Source organism: Neomonachus schauinslandi, chromosome 10 (genome assembly GCF_002201575.2).
Source record: "Neomonachus schauinslandi chromosome 10, ASM220157v2, whole genome shotgun sequence".
NCBI classification, from domain to species: Eukaryota; Metazoa; Chordata; class Mammalia; order Carnivora; family Phocidae; genus Neomonachus; species Neomonachus schauinslandi.
The window spans coordinates 120,049,430-120,067,074 of NC_058412.1; the positions used below are offsets into that span (position 1 = coordinate 120,049,430).

Here is a 17,645-nt window from a genome sequence, read left to right on the forward strand (position 1 = left end):
CCAGCATGATTGGACTTGGTTAGAAATGTTAAATGGACTTGGCCTATACAACCATTTTGGGAAAAAGTTAGGTAGTTCTTTATAAATGTAAACATGTAACTACCTGACATCCCAGCAATTCTACTCTGAGGAATCACAAACAGTTATCTGCTCTACCCCCCATTTTACAGATAAGATAGCCAGGTCACAGTGATGAAGCAACTTATCAAAAGGTTATATTCTGGGGTGCCTGGGTGGCTCAGTTAAGGTCTGCCTTTGGCTCAGGTCATGATCTCAGGGTCCTGGGATCAAGCCCTGCATTGAGCCCCAAGTCAAGCTCCCTGCTCAGTGGGGAGTCTGCTTCTCCTTCTGCCTCTGCCCCTCTTCCCCTCCCTGCTTGTGATTTCTCCAATAATTAAATAAAATCTTTAAAAAAAAAAAAAAGGTTGGGATGCCTGGGTGGCTCAGTCGGTTAGGCATCTGCCTTCGGCTCAGGTCATATCTCAGGGTCCTGGGATGGAGTCCCCCATCAGGATCCCACATCAGGCTTCTCCCTCTGCCTGCCGCTCCCCCTGCCTGTGCTCTCACTCTCTCTCTGGCATATTAATAAAATATTTTTTAAAAAAGATTATATTCCTAAGGAGTGGCAGAGCGGGGACATCCTACAGGAAGAAGGGAACCTCAAGAAATGCAGCACAATTAGTCAATGTTAAAAAGGGAGAAGTATCCCAAGAGGAAGATATTAGTATTGAAAAAATAAAATTAAATCCCCAAAGTCAATAACCCACCAGAAATGTTTTTATTTTTAAGGCATCTTGTTGGGGGGCTTGGAAAAGATATCTGCTGATGATTAAAAAATTTGACAAAAAATATTTCTTCCATGTGTCTCAAGGTCAGTGGAGAAGAGGCAAAGAGCCTCAATAGACTGTTTGCAGCCTCTACCAAGGACAGTAAATCACCACTTTGAAAATGGCCCTGAAGGGAACAGAATGGCGATGATGGACCACAGTACCAGCAATATTTTACATTATATTGACAATTTACTAAAAAGAGACGAGCACCTAGAACACAGGATGAACTAGAGAGGCCAACTGATAAAAAAAAAACACTCAACAACACTAGCTCATAAACCTCACTGTTAGCAATAAAACCCACTTCTTTGACTCAAAATTAGCAACCTATGATATTCCCAGAAAAGACACTTGAAGATATGAATCCAGATAAACTGGATCTGGGTCAGTTGTAGAGGATTTGAGAACTAATGGAGAGATGATGGCCTAGGTCAATGGTTCCCAGAGGTCCAAGGAAAGTATTTGAAAGTCAAAACAGACTCTAATTAAGAAAATCACCCATGGTACAACATGGATAGACCTCGAAAACATTATGTTAAGTGAAAGAAGCCAAGTACTAAAGACTACACATTGTATAATTCCATTTATAGGAAATGCCCGGAATTGGCATATCCATAGAGACAAGAAGTAAATTAGTGTTGCCAGGGCCTGAGGGAAGAGGAAATGAAGAGTGCCTGCTAATGGGCATATAGTTTCTTTTGGGGGTGGTGAAAATGTTCTGGAATCAAATAGTGGTGATCTTTATACAATCTTGTGACTACACTAAAAACCACTGAATTGCACAACTTAAAAATATAAGAGAATTTACAGAATGTGAATTATATCTCAATTTTTAAAAATCCAATATAAGGATAGATCGAAAATGGTCCTCTCAAACACTGCTGACAGCTCCATCAACTATTAAAAAGCCTTTTGCAGGGGAGTATAGCAACAATACCAAAATTTTAATTATGGATATGCTTTTAAACTGAGTGATTTCTCTTTTACAACAGAAATTAAGGAAACATTCAGGTTCTCCAAAGGCTTAGAATATCTGATACATAATTTCTAATAGAGGAGAAAAAACCTATAAATAACCTATTTGTCAACCTTTAGTAAAATGTTTAAATAAATAGCACATCCATTATATGGAACAGTATTATGCAGCCATTGTTATTGTATTGTATTACATTGTATTATTATTAATTACAAAGCTTTAGTTAACATAAAAAAAAAGTCCACAACATGTTGGAAAGTGGGGAAAAAAATCTATGATCTAATCTTATTTTTGTTTTTTAAAAATCTATTTTTCAACACTAGCTTTTTAAAATAAATTTAGGACACACACCAGATGTTAACGATCATTATGTCTGGGTGATAGGACTGTGGGTAACATTCACTTCTTTCTTTATAACTTTCTGAAAGTTATTATTTGTTTCCATCTGTCTCCCATGATTAGAATGTAAGCTTCACAAGGCAGTGACTGAGGTATTCCCCAATCTTTGTGGCTTATGGTAAAACTCAAATCATATGGTTATTGAATGAAATGAGTATTTTCAACTTGAAAAACAGAAAAAAGTCTATAAAAGTGTACATGTAAACAAAAATGACAACAAATTCCTGTGTATAGAAGAAAGAATGGAAGAAAATCGACAAGAAGTTAGCAGTCATCATCTGAGGCTGTGCAAATTTGGTTGTTTTTCTACATAGACATCTACATTTTCAGTATCAAGGATATTACTTTTGCAATACTTGTAATAAAAATATTTTCACATATATGTAATAGAAAAATCTTAAAGGCTTTAATAATGAACCGGAAAAGCTTTTTTATTTATTTATTTTTTAAAAGATTTTATTTATTTATTTGACAGAGAGAGACACAGTGAGAGAGGGAATACAAGCAGGGGGAATGGGAGAGGGAGAAGCAGGCTTCCCGCGGAGCAGGGAGCCCGATGCGGGGCTCGATCCCAGGACCCTGGGATCATGACCTGAGCCGAAGGCAGACACTTAACGACTGAGCCATCCAGGTGCCCCGACAAAAGCTTTTTTGCCAGACAATTCATATTCCTCCAAATTACCATGATTCAGGAATCAAAGGCAGAATATGAGAGGCACCACCACCGTGATCACATCTGACTGAGTGCTGGGCAAAGAGAGTGTTGTTGCCCTCAGGTTGGAAAGGCCCCCCTGCACACCCTCCATCCCAAAGCGCTTCAGCAGTGCATCTTTGACCCAGTGGTGAGCAAGGCCCAGCTCCTCCTGCTGTCTGCCTCACAGTCTTCCATTTTCTCCAGCAGGAAGATGAAAATGTTCTACGTTTAGACTTACTTAATGTCAAGAAATTAGCTCAACATAAAAATGAGTAGAATAGCTTATCTAAATTTGAGAACTTCTGACTTTTTTTTAAAGTCCAAAGGATAAAAACGAAAGATCCGCTACTATTAATGAAATAATATGAATAATATGAACTATAAATGAAAATGTCTATTTGCAGACATTTTCAGGTGAAGCAGAAGTTTTCTTTTTTTTTAAGACTTTATTTGACAGACACAGCGAGAGCAGGAACACAAGCAGGGGGAGTGGGAGAGGGAGAAGCAGGCTTCCCACGGAGCAGGGAGCCCGATGTGGGGCTCGATCCCAGGACCCCGGGATCATGACCTTAGCCAAAGGCAGACGCTTAACGACTGAGTCACTCGGATGCCCCTGAAGCAGACGTTTTCAGATGGTAAAAGTTATTTTCCAATTAAAATTAGGATTGTCTTATTCTTTCACCTTCACTTTCTTCTGAAAAGAATATTTCCTACAGTTATCTGACCATGGGATAGACTAAAGGTGAAAACCCACATTTCCTCGCCTTCCTTACTGCCATTGTACTGGGCTCAGTCATTTGGTAAGCAAGCTGTGCTGGGTGAGCAAGACCCAGGAACAATGGCCAACTGTGTGTGTGTCCCTTCAGTGTTCCCTCCTCCATTTAGAATATTCAATCCCTCTTTACCCAGGAGTCCTGTGCTCTGGATGACAGAGCAAGCATTCTGACCCTGATGTGGCTCCTCATGTAGTCACAGGCGGTTGGCACCAGGAGGAGGAGAGGTCAGTTTCAAGACATCTAAGGATAATGCAGGTAGAGGTGTCCAAGAGGCTCTCGGGTATACTTTCCAAAAGACATTTCTTTCCCCTTTTTTAAAAAAAATTTATTTGTTTGCTTGTTTGTTTATTTATTTATGAGAGATAGAGGGAGAGAGACAGAGAGCATGAGCAGGGACAGAGGGAGAGGGAGAAGCAGACTCCCTGCCTAGCAGCGAGCCTGATGCGGGGGCTCAATCCCAGGACCCTGGGATTATGACCTGAGCCGAAGGCAGACACTTAACTGTCTGAGCCACCCAGGCACCCCCACCAAAAGACATTTCTACAAGAATGAATCAGACTGCCCATGAAGAATGGACAAAGAGGGAAGAACAGGACCAAAACCTGACAAGCACTAATATTAAGGGTCCCCAGAGGAAGAACCTACAGAAGAGGGTGAGAAAGGGCACTCAGGTCAGTGATGTAGTGGGGAAAAAAGTACGAAAGTGTAGTATCACAGAAGCCAGAAGATGAGAGCACTTCCAGACAGAATGATTACAGGCATCAAATGCTGCTTAGAACCTGGTAAATTAAGACTGAAGAGTGGTGGACAGATTTGCAAACTTCAAACTCCTTCTTGCCAAAGTCCTAGAATCTGTCATTCTTAGTCCCCACCTCTATTATCACATTTTTGCATTTAAAACCAGGGAGTGGGGGGCACTTTTCTCTTACGATATTTCAAGAGTCTCAGAGATTTAACTTCTCCAGATCTGCAAAGTCAATCTAAACCTTGTTAATTCCAGGCAGTAACAAAAACCAGGGGCAGGGAGATTATTAAATTTAGATGCAGACAGGGAAGAGTAAGAAGGAGAGAGAAAACAATACTTTATAAGTACCTTGCCTGCCCTCCAGTAATGCTCCCCATGTGACCATTCACATCCACAGGTCCAGCAACAGATACATTTAATTTCTTTTCTTCACAGGATGCTTTTAAACCTTCCCTTCTTTAGGCTACATAATCCTAGTTTCATCCATCATACTTCACATAAAATGAGTCAGCGTCCTTTTACCATCCTCATCATTGTGCTCAGGTTTCTCAAGTATGTTTCAGAACACAGAACGAATTAGGACAACAACAAAAAAATCTGTCAGGGTATGTCAAAAGATAGAGAAAAGTATTCAATGCTCAGATTTCTTTTCTTTCTTTGGAGGAGGGAGAATTTGGGTAAGGTCCACTTTAAGTCCTTTTGAAACATGACTCCAGGGTGAGGCTGTTTAAAATCTTGGTTCTACTAAGCAATTTACTAACACTCCCTCTTTAGGCATGTTGAAAAGGCCTTCCAATGACTGCCAAATGGAAGGTCTGACTGGTATTAACTCTTAAGACCCTCTGCAGTGTGACACTGAAAAGTCTAAAAAATGAATTATTTTATTCATCCATATGACCAACTTTGCTATTCTTCTTTCACTATTCTGAATTGTGGGTCATTATTTGGTGATCTATATTGGTGGTACACACCATCTTAGGGATGGGAGTTCTCACCTTCCCCCAGTGGAGCACAGCTGGAACCAATTCATTTGGGAATCTGACGGCCAGCTAAATCCACCATGCTTCATTTTTTTTTTTTTTTAAGATTTTATTTATTTAGAGAGAGAGTGCGAGCGGGGGTTGGGGGGGGGAGGGTCAGAAGAAAAGGGAGAGAGAATCTCAAGCAGACTCTGCACTGAGCACAGAGCCCAATTCAGGGCTTGATCTCACGACCTGGAGACCATGGCCTGAGCCAAAATCAAGAATTAGATGCTTACCCAACTGAGCCACCCAGGCACCCCAATCCACCATGCCTCTTATCTTAGTTTATCTTTGGTCACCACTCAAAATTTAGCACTCCACACTCCAGGCCTTTCCACTCTCCTTTACTATCATATACTTCACCTTCCCAAACCCAACCATATACTGCTACTCTTTTCCCTCCCAAGCTTACCTCCTGGATCCTCAGAAACGATCTAACTAAACCTGGCTCTACCCAGAAGACACCATCTCTTTAAAACACTCTCAGGGGGCGCCTGGGTGGCTCAGTCAGTTAAGCCTCTGCCTTCAGCTCGGGTCATGATCTCAGGGTCCTGGGATCGAGTAATGCGTCAGGCTCTCTGCTCAGCAGGGATCCTGCTTCTCCCTCGGCCCTCTCTCTCTGCCTGCCTTTCCCCCTGCTTGTGCTCGCTCTCTCTCTCCCTCTCTGTCAAATAAACAAATAAATAAAATAAACAAAACATTCTCAGATTCTTTGGCGGGGCTGACATGCCCCAAACCTCCATACTCTCCAGTTCCAAAGCATCACTCCTCCACCCTCAGTGCAGAGCCCTGACTCTTTTGAGGCCTATGCCACCCCCTACAGTAACTGCCTGTTTGTGACCAGACTGAACTTTCTTAAGAAAAGAAAACCTAACTTCAGTCAATTTTGTAGCTGGCCCCAAGCAGACCCTCAAATATTTTTTGATGAGTAACTGGAAAATAGCTGGGAAAACTCAACAAATATTTAGTAAATAAATTATATCCATATTCACTCTAGAAAAGCAAACAGGGTCTAATAATCCGAAGGTCTTTGAGATTCCCACCATATATCTGAAGAAAACGCTTCCCGCCGCACCTTTTCATTTTCTAGAAGTCTCAGAATTGATGGGCCTCTACTGATCTGACTTTTGGTCATGGGGTTTGGAGAGAAGGTTCTCTCCTAATTACTGCAAGTCTGGGTTAACCTCCTGGTCACGGCTCCTGGTTTTAATCCTCCTCACGGTATTACCTACTCCTGTTGTACTCGTGCTCATGAACTCTCCTCTGCATTGGATATGTGCACCAAAAACCCTCTTATCCGTATCATATATCAAATAATATTAACCATATTTTGTACTTCTCTCAGCATCATGCAAGGAGCTGGGATGAATAAAAATCAGTACTTCCTTACCACAGGTTTGTTGCCACTAACATGAACTACACATCTTCACCGTGCAAAGCAGTTCTAAGAGCTGTACTACACGTCAGTAGTGCTATAACGGTTTTCAGTGACGAAAGCCCACATTTTATTTCTCTAGCAAAATGTTTTTCTGCCTAATACTGCTTAGTCTTCTTAGGGATTGCAATGTATATATTTCTTAGTAGAATAAGTTTATTTTTTTACATAGATAAAAGCGCCCGAGTGACTCATTTCTAAATGTTTTATTAAAGTCTATTTGTCTTGCAACACTTCTTTGGGCAACACAGTCAATCTCTAAATCCTTTGTCCTCGGCACACTATTCCTGGTATGCCCTTTCTAGTTAATAAGAAGTATGATTATTTATTACTAAGTTCTGATTAACTTGTAAAATCTTTCATCTCAGTTTAATTTACCTTGATAAAATTTTAGACAAGGAAATGAGGATTTTTCAGTATCAGAACACATTTTACATGTTTTCCTCCTCCAGAGAAGAGGAAAACTGAATTCATAGGAATGAGGGTTTTTAAAGAGTGGGCATTTTATTTGCTGTTACTTCTAACACCTTAGAAACACGGTAAGGGAAAGGACAAAGTCTGGTGGTTAATTTTCTCATTCTACTGGATGATTTCCTTGCCGCTGACACACTGAATGCCAAGTACTCGATGAGCTACCCCATTTAATCCAGTACCTCGTGAAAAATGTATGATTGTTCCCATCCAAGTGATAGAAAAACAGGCTGAACTTGTCCAAAGTTACACAGTGATGTGGTAGTTTCAATCCTATTCTACCAAAATCTCTGTCAGGCAATGAACTCTACACACATGCTCAATCCTGGTACCTACGGATTATTTTGTAATGAATATAAGTTTCTATTTTCATGTCCTGCAGTTCAGTCATCAGTATGGTCTATGACCTGTACCTGGAAGAGAAGCAGGATCAACTCCTCCTGAAAGTGACTCCACTTAATTAACTTGCTCCCCTACCATAGCTAATACTAACTTTTAAGGAGAAACCCCACCCTGCTGGTCAATATTACAGTCTGAACGAAAACTCACCTCACTAAGGCTGTGTGATAGCTAGCTGACAGACTAAGGTCTTAATATGAACCAGTAAAATCTCAGGAGAAAGAAATGTAAATTCACGGTGGTGTAACTCTGGTAAAGAGTTTTCTTCGTGAGAGGGGCACCTGGCTGGCTTAGCTGGTCAAGCATGAGACTCTTGATCTAGGAGTCGTGAGTTTTCAAGCCCCACGTTGGGTGTAGAGATTACTTTAAAAAAAAAAAAAAAAAGTGTTTTTACTAAAATAAAAGCTTACCTTAAAGAATGTTTAAAACATTAAATATGCAGAATGTTTTAAGAAATATAAACCTGCCCATGTATCATAAATGATGATAGTTTTGAAGGCTTGTGGTTCTCTTCAGTAATGTGTTCTTTTTAACAGAGATTTTAATATTCCACTAGGTGGATATGCTATGATATAAATAGTCCCTTTTTGATGGACACATAGGTTCCTTTCCATATTTGCTGCTATAAACAAAGCAGCAGTGAAAACCTTTGTTCACCCAGTTGACACTTGTCTGAGTATCTCCACAGGATAAATTCCTGGCAGATGGAACTGCATTCGCTGTAGTGTTTGTCTACCAGCTGATGACGCTAGAGAGCCAGGATAGAAAGAAATCAGTGTGGGGAGAGTGTTGAGTCATGGCTCTTCCTGTTAAGAATTGGCAGCAGATGAGTCAATTATTTCCCAAAACAATCTGTTTTGGTTTCACAAGGACCTATCCACTAGGACAGAACAGAGAATAATCCTTGTAACCATATCCCTAGGTCACCCTGTATCTGACTAGGTGCTGCTCCCTAGAAGCAGAGAGCAAAGTGGCTGATCCCACCCAACTTCTTTGCATAGGGTCTCAGTGAAGGGCAGTGGCTCAGATATCCCCAGTTTCCGGACTCATTCAATTCTGTAAAAGGAAAACCAGCCCATCAGAGATAGCCTGTTTCCAAGAGACGGAAGCAGGTCCCCCTTCTCTCCTCCCTGAGCCACACTGGTCGGGGTCTCTGGGTTCCTTGGAATATGGAGCCACCTGGAACACAGAAGTATCAACCAAGGAAAAGATTCTGGCAGGATGGGTCACGCAGGCCAAATGTTTTTATCAATTCTCCTCCCCTTCAAGAAATCAAATGCCAAATAGTTGGTGTTCACATCCTTCCAATTAGTTCACTGTTTTGTCTAGAAGGAAACTTCCCCAGGTCATTATGAGTATGAATTTTCTAAATGAGAATGCTTTTAAATTAACCAAACATCCAAAATGATAAATACATAAACTATAAAGAGTTGACCACATCTCGGAAAGCTGTTCCAGGGGAAGAAAGATTTCCCTTCCACACAGCTAATTTGGAGTAATATTTTGACTTACAGTTTTCATTACACTTATTCCTATATGGAGCTGAGCTGATCATAAGTACAAGTTAGGTCATTCAGAAGAGAACTGTCAGTGACCGTGTGGAGAACGGGGAAAAGCAGCAGCAGGGCAATGACAGAGGCTGAGAGACACGCCCTAAGTGCCAGCAACTGTTCGTGGTGAAGGAGCAGCAGGGAGCGTCCGCCAGGCGCAGTCGCTTAGATATGTGGTCACTTACCTGCTTCTCTTTCTTTTGTATTTTCATTATCATCTATTGAAGGAAGATACTTATACCTGTAAAACATAAAAAAAGGGGGGGGGCAAAGATTATGGTAAAATCCAAAATAAAACATTGAAGGTCACCTAAGGATTAACTGTGACACATGAGGAAAACACAGAATAGAGGTTGCTTCTACAGAACATTTACAATCATGTAACAACAGTCAACAGCCAGCCCCCAGAGTATGGTCTTTTTTTTTTTTTTTTAAGATTTTATTTATTTATTTGACAGAGAGAGAGAGAGAGAGAACACAAGTAGGGGAAGTGGCAGGCAGATGCAGAAGCAGGCTCCCCGCTGAGCAAGGAGCCTGATGCGGAACTCGATCCCAGGACCCTGAGATCATGACCTGAGCCAAAGGCAGATGCTTAACCAACTGAGCCACCCAGGCATCCTTCCAAGAGTATGGTCTTAACCCTACCTAACCCTATCCTGAACCCTAATTTATTGACTCCACAGATGGGTGGAGTCAAAAAGACACTATCTTTGTAGATAAAATAAGTTATAAAAGATGCTGGCGTATTAAATTACAAAGTAAACTAAAAGAGGAACCTAAAATAATGATGTGCCTATACTAAGAGGAGTGGAAGAGAGGGGGTAAAAATAAGTCTTCATTTCTTCTGGAAGGAAGTCAATAAATCATGTCACAACTGATAAATCAAGAAATAGAAATATAAAAAAAAAAAAAAAAGAGAGAGAGCTCAGAAAGTTAAAAGTAGTTCTCTTGAAGGCCAGAGAGGGAAGCTGGTGTGAGATAGGACAGGTCAGTCCTGCATTTCATCACATGCCCCCTTATATTATTTGATGTTTTAAACCATGTGCATATGTTATTTGACAAAGTAAGTTCTATTCCAATATTTGGAATGACTGATTTTACTGTACCCAGATTTAAGCCCCCATCTCCACACCAACCATAACACCCATGATGACACTGAACTTTTTCTCGTAAATGACTTTTGAGCACCACAGCAATAAAAGCCTGGCTCTAGAGGTCCAGAAGTGGTTTGGGGCATCCCAGGAACCAGGAAGAACCCTAGTCTAAGAAATCTGGAATGTGGGGCTGCCTGAATCACTAACTAGTAGTACCTCAGGTCTAAAGCTCTCACCACGGGGCACCTGGGTGGCTCAGCCGGTTAAGCGTCTGCCTTCGGCTCAGGTCATGATCCTGGGGTCCTGGGATCGAGTCCCGCGTCGGGCTCCCTGCTCGGCGGGAAGCCTGCTTCTCCCTCTCCCTCTGCCTGCCACTCTGCCTACTTGTGCTCTCTCTCTGTCAAATAAATAAATAAAATCTTTAAAAATAAATAAAGAAATAAAGCTCTCACCTTCCTCATATAAAAACAAGGGAGGGATCCCAGAATTTCAGCTTCCAGTTCTAGCCCGATGTAGACACTGCCTCGTGTTTATTGTGTACTCTGATTTCCTGGACATCCCACAGAGCTACAGAACAACACTCCCTCAGGAAACCATCCCGGAGGCACATAATTATCCTTATGTTCATAATTTTTTCTTATATCCCAATGAACATGATGTGTAGGCAGTAAGCAGAACTTTAAGATTCAAGTGTGATGGATTGTTTTTTAAGTGAGTTCATGATGTTTGATGCAAACTGAGAAAAATGAAAGATTTGTGATTCCAAGCATTCTGGGGGCCACAATTACAGTTTATCAGTTTAATGTCTGTCCACTTAGGCTTTTTCCTCCAAGAGTCAAAGGGATTTCCTGTAAGAAGAACCATAAAATGCTACGAGGATATTGCTGTTCGCAAACAAAATAGCATCCAAGGAGCTAACAAGCTGCAAAGTGGGCAGAGTCAGAGAGAAAGGGAAGAGGGCAGAGAAGAATCGGCCAAATCAGGGAAAGGGAAAGTTAGGAAATGATGATTCTTATTTTATTTGTTTTGTTTTGTTATGCTATGTTTTGTTAGTCACCATACAGTACATCATTAGTTTGTGATGTAATGTTCCATGATTCATTGTTTTCGTATAACACCCAGTGCTCCATGCAGTACGTGACCTCCTTAATACCTATCACCGGGCTAACCCATCCCCCCACCCCCCTCCCCTCTAAAACCTTCAGTTTGTTTCTCAGAGTCCACAGTCTTTCATGGTTCGTCTCTCCCTCCGATTTTCCCCCCTTCATTTTTCCCTTCCTTCTCCTAATGTCCTCCATGCTGTTCCTATGTTCCACAAATAAGTGAAACCATGTGATAATTGGCTTTCTCTGCTTGACTTATTTCACTTAGTATAATCTCCTCCAGTCCCATCCATGTTGATGTAAAAGTTGGGTATTCATCCTTTCTGATGGCTGAGTAACATCCCATTGTATTTATGGCCCACATCTTCTTTATCCATTCATCTGCTGAAGGGCATCTCGGCTCTTTCCAGTTTGGCTATTGCGGACATTGCTGCTATGAACATTGGGGTGCATATGGCCCTTCTTTTCACTACATCTGTATCTTTGGGGTAAATACCGAGTAGTGCAATTGCTGGGTCATAGGGTAGCTCTATTTTTAATTTTTTGAGGAACCTCCACACTGTTTTCCCAAAATGGCTGTACCAACTTGCATTCCCGCTAACAGCGTAAGAGTTACCCTTTCTTCACAACCTCTCCAACATTTGTTGTTTCTTTCCCTGTCCATTTTTGCCATTCTAACTGGTGTAAGGTAGTATTTCAATATGGTTTTGATTTGATTTTCCCTGATGGCTAATGATGATGAGCATTCTTTCATGTGTCTGTTAGCCATTTGTATGTCTTCTTTGGAGAAATGTCTGTTTGTGTCTTCTGCCCATTTTTTTGACTTGATTATTTGTTTTTTGGGTGTTGAGCTTGAGAAGTTCTTTAGAGATCTTGGATACCAGCCCTTTGTCTGCTGTGTCATTTGCAAATATCTTCTTCCATTCTGTGGGTTGCCTCTTTGTTTTGCTGTTTCCTTTGCTGTGCAGAAACTTTTTATCTTGATGAAGTCCCAAAAGTTCATTTTTGCTTTTGTTTCACTAGCCCTTGGAGATGTATCTTGAAAGAAGCTGCTGTGGCTGATGTCGAAGAGGTTACTGCCTATGTTCTCCTCTAGGATTTTGATGGATTCCTGTCTCACATTGAGGTCTTTCATCCACTTTGAGTTTATCTTTGTGTAGGGTGTTAGAGAATGGTTGAGTATCATTCTTCTGCATGTGGCTGTCCTATTTTCCCAGCACCATTTACTGAAGAGACTGTCTTTGGAAATGATTCTAAGAATTGTTGTGAGGATCAGCATTTGATGGAACAAGTATTCACTTCAAGAAAACCATGAATTCCAGAGAAATGGTAAGCGCTCTTAATCAGGGCAGTTAAAAGAATTTTACCCCTAATATGATAAATACCAGTTCTAGGTAAATTATGTTAGTACAAGTTTATCTCCCTTATCTGTCAACTTCAAATTATCAGACCCTAGAAAACCAACATTCTCAGCTATCACAAATGGCCACACATTCTGAAATGAAGAAAGAAGCTGGAAAAATAAATTCCAGCTAATAAAAAAGGAATATTATCAATAATTGGACACAAGTACTCAAAATTCTGCCCAACAAAATGAAAATCAATCATTTAAAAAAATATAGAAAACCCCACCAATGCCAATAAAAATTATTTTTTAATATCTAAAGAATAAGTATAATGCAGTAGAGCCATCAAAGAACAGTTTCTGATTAAATACGATAAACTAACATGCACATAAGCAGGGCCACCGCACTGCCAGGAACGTGTGGTAAACAGGTCCAATTTATCATTGCTAATGGCACTTCCCTAATTGTTTCAAGCTTTCTGAAGAGCACTCAGGCAAGGTGCCACTAGATCTACAAACTGTTGAGTCCTTTTATCTGCCGATTCCACTTTAAGGAATACATCGCAAGAAATCAGCCAGTAGGAAATAAAGCTGGGCCATGGAGGAAGCCCAAGGAGGGGGTGGGCAGTGTGAACATGCCTATCACAGCAGAGCCCGGGCAATGGAGGGGGCCACAAGGATCACAGGCCCACCAGCTGTAGGGCCTGTGTCATCACAGGACCTGAGCACATCAGAGAGGCAAGAAGAGCACAAGCTGGAAAGACTAGGGAAGAGGTGGGCTCACCCAAGCATGGGTTGAACTGGATTACCCAGCAAAGAGAAAGCTTGGAGAAAAAGAGGTGGTGAGGGACTCTAAACCAAATCTCCCCACCGCCAGTTTGTTCACAGGCAAGATACCACTACCTGCACCTTGACGGATATTCATGCTGCACAGGTGACCCCAACCCATCCTCTGAAAGACAGAGAGAACGTGGGTGTGAAATCTGAGTGGGAATGATGTTACTCTGTAAGAATAATTGCTCTCGGGGCGCCTGGTGGCTCAGTCGTTAAGCATCTGCCTTCGGCTCAGGTCATGATCCCAGGGTTCTGGAATCCAGCCCCGCATCGGGCTCCCGGCTCAGCGGGAAGCCTGCTTCTCCCTCTCCCACTCCCCCACTTGTGTTCCCTCTCTCTTTGTCAAGTAAATAAATAAAATCTTTACCAAAAAAAAATAATAATTGCTCTCGTTCACTAGAAGCGAGTTTTGACAAACCTCACGTTATTACTGTGAAATCACTTACAGCCCCGTGATGGATCACCACACACCAGCATGTCGCCACCCTACAAAATGGCAGACACCATCAACAACATCAGTAGGTGTTCAATAAGCATTTACTGACTTTTAGTTCTCCAAATAAGATCTAATAATTTACAAAGCACTCCCTCAAGTTACCTCTACTTTTTTACCTCCCTTTTATGGCACACATTTAAAAAAATAAAATTAAAACTATGTAATCTTTTTGCAAGGCTAAGTTTTATGTAGCAGGAATGGATGGACAAATATAACCCAAAGCATGTACTTCTGCACAATACCAGACATGGTCTTACAGCTTCTGTTGTTATGCAGCCATCACTCAAAAGCTGCGATTAGAGCCTTTGGGCTCAATAAAGAACAAAGTAACTTCAGGGTCCCACAACTTAATTAGAGAATACAGACATATTCCAAAACACCTGTGTGTGCAAACCAGGAAATTCGTCAACGGGGGGGAAAGAATGCGTATGACTTCTGAATTATAAGAAAACTGGTGGAACTCCTGCTTTCCTCACTGTGTTTCAGTGCTTATGCATGAACGTAGCATTTAATTACCTTCACGAGATAAGCTGCTAATAATGTAAAAAGCAAATATAAAAATTCCCATTCCTTCTTACACTCACCCAACTAACAATGCTTCTGTTAAGAAAAATGGGTGCCAGGGGGCACCTGGGTGGCTCAGTTGTGAAGCGTCTGCCTTCAGCTCAGGTCATGATCCCAGGATCCTGGGATCGAGACCCGCATCGGGCTCCCTGCTCAGCGGGAAGCCTACTTCTCCCTCTCCCACTTCCCCTGCTTATGTTCCCTCTCTCGCTGTATCTCTTTCTCTGTCAAAATAAATAAATAAAATCTTAAAAAAATAAAGAAAGAAAGAAAAATGGGTGCCAGGTTTCAGCAGTAACATTTTGAAAGTTACTTTGTTTTATTACTCTCTCTCTCCAGTTCAAAAACTCTGCAAGACGGACTGTGCCATTTCCAAGTTCCTCTGTGCTGTGTTACGGACACTTGAAAAAAAATAGTAATAAAACATCAGGTATACACTATTCTACCATTCATTCAAATTATTTATATTTACTATACCTTGAGAATTCTGCCATCCCAACAATCCTTGCTCAGTCCCAGGGGTCTATTTCACTTCAAGAACATGTGTTTTGACGCACACAGACAAGTGCACATACAGCACACTGCTACCACAGTCCTTACATTCACAAGGACAGCACAAGACACATCTGATGGCAGGAAGAACAAGGACCTTTGCTGTAACAGGCTCCCAGCCCTTGAACTTTATCAAGCCCTTTGGAGCAAAGAGTACATGGGAAGCAGCTTTAAAAATCAGATACACCTCAAAGTTTCCACAGTGAATATGTATTTTTACAATCTAATTATGCCCACCCTCAGCCCTGAGACTGGTTCCTAAGAACCACTTTGACAACCACAGGCGCAAATAAGGCAATCCCACACTATTAAAGGGTGGGGATTTTAGAAGGGAAAGGAACGGAACATGGGCAACGACTCGCTTGGGAAGAGTTTATGAAAAAGGCAGACAGGTCTTGGGTGATGCCACCTTCCTTACAGCCCTGTTCAAGCACCCCTTACCAAGGGAGCTCAAAGAGGGTCCAACGGGTGAGACACCCCTCAATTTCTCACGTCACAACTCTGCCACCCTCCACAAACTGCACACATTTGTCTGTCACTAGGCTTGGAGCAATCGACAGCAAGAGTGTGAAGTGCCAAAAAGCAGTGTAAATCCAGGCTCTACTCATGATGAGCCAGGTAAAACCTCTTCCAGTTTTATTTTGTCACCTGTAAAATGGTGACAATCCTTACCTCATAGGGACTCAGGAGAATTACAAGGGATGAGAATCTCTAGTGTCCGTCACACAGTGAACACGAGCCACACAGCAGCCACTGGTGTTGCCTGCCCTTATGAGCTTCCCTCCAACGTCAGAGCAAGGTGACTCTCTCTTGAGGACAACTAACGCTTCCCTCAGTACGTGCGACCCATCCTCTCCCACTTCTCAGCCTGAGCTCAGACTCTGGATTCCTGCGCAGTGAGTTCTTCCTCATTTCATTCAGGTCTCTCTCCTCAAATGTCACCTCGTCAGTGACGTCCTCCCTAACCACTCCACAGGAAACACACCACTGCCCCCACCCCCTGACTCTCTATCTTCCTACCCTACTTTAGTTTTCTTTCTGGCACTTGTTAGTTACTACCTGACATTATGTCTAGTTGATTACAAATGTATTACCCGTGAGACAGGTGCACATATGCACACAAATGTGAGACTTGTTTTGTTCATGCTGTACTCCGAGTCTGGAACAGCAAGCACCTGGCTTGTAACAGGTGCTCAATAAACGTTTGCTGAACGAAAAAATCATTTCTGCTCCTTATCACTAATCCTCTTTCTACAGTTCTCTCCTTGACAAAGAGACAGGATAAACTTGATCCTAGAGTAGTAACTATACTAACAAATCCCCCACACACCTGTATTTTCTCTTCCCATATGACTTCCCTAAGCTGCTCTTAGCAATGACTCCCTAGGAGCCAAATCCAATGGGCATTTTTAGACTCTGTCTTGCAGCATTTTAAACCATGGACCACTTCCTCCTCTTAAAATTCTCATCTCACTGGTTTCTTGGAGGGCATGCTCTGCTGATTTCCCTCTGATTGTAGGCTTCCAAAGCTCAGCTTCCTCCCTAGGCTTCTCCTATTATAAGACCTATTAAATGTCAGTGTCCCCAGGGTTCAACACTGTTACTAGCTAGTAACTGGCTTGCTGAGTTCTCTATTCAGTTCCTAAACTTCATCTCTCTACACCATGACCACTGTACATTCCCAAATCCAAGCCCTCCTCCTGACGTCCACATGGACACAGCCAACCATATCCTGGCCAGTTCCAAGTAGGTGTTCCACAGATCGCACAAAAAACTCGCAACTCCTTCCAAATCAAACTCCCTACTACCTTCACACACATACACACCTGCTCCTATGCACCCCCATCAGAAGCTAATGTCCCTACAATCTGCCTCCCAGCCCAGAATTCAGTCATCCTTAACTCCTTCCCTTTCCCCTAACTCCTTCAAAATTCCTGAATCCCTTGGTTCTTCCCCAGTCCACTTTAATTTATTCCCACTCTTTCGGCTTTTTTTTTTTTTTTTACCTTGAAATAACCCCCTAAGTGCCTTTATTCTTCATGCCTCCTACCTTCATCCCATCCCTCATTGCACCAAGAGTATGTTTTCCTAAAGTGTAAAGAAAATTAGATCGTATCTCTGTAGTGTCTTCAGAAAGAAATACAAATTCCTCACAACAAAGGGCCCTGCATGAGCAATCTGGCCCCTGGTGCTCGTCTCCTGCTCTGATACTATCTTCCCGCGTCTATCCAACTATTCTGAATGCTTGCACGTTCTGAAACCAGCCCTATTCGCCCGGCTCTTTGTTCAGCCTATGCCTCCATCTCCATCTGGAAAATCCTTCCACTGCCCTTCCTCTCCAGTCTCATCCTTCAAAACTC

General features: G+C 41.9%; 1 protein-coding gene across 1 annotated transcript in view; it reads right to left on the reverse strand.

Moving 5' to 3' along the window:
* The window catches only part of CHD6 (chromodomain helicase DNA binding protein 6), a 201,793-nt gene that overhangs the window by 140,834 nt on the left and 43,314 nt on the right, over positions 1–17,645 (reverse strand). Inside the window, exon 2 of the mRNA XM_021688920.1 lies at positions 9,483–9,538. Within this exon, the coding sequence (XP_021544595.1) occupies positions 9,483–9,515 (33 nt within the window). The 5' untranslated portion in view covers positions 9,516–9,538. The remainder of the gene's footprint in view (positions 1–9,482; positions 9,539–17,645) is intronic.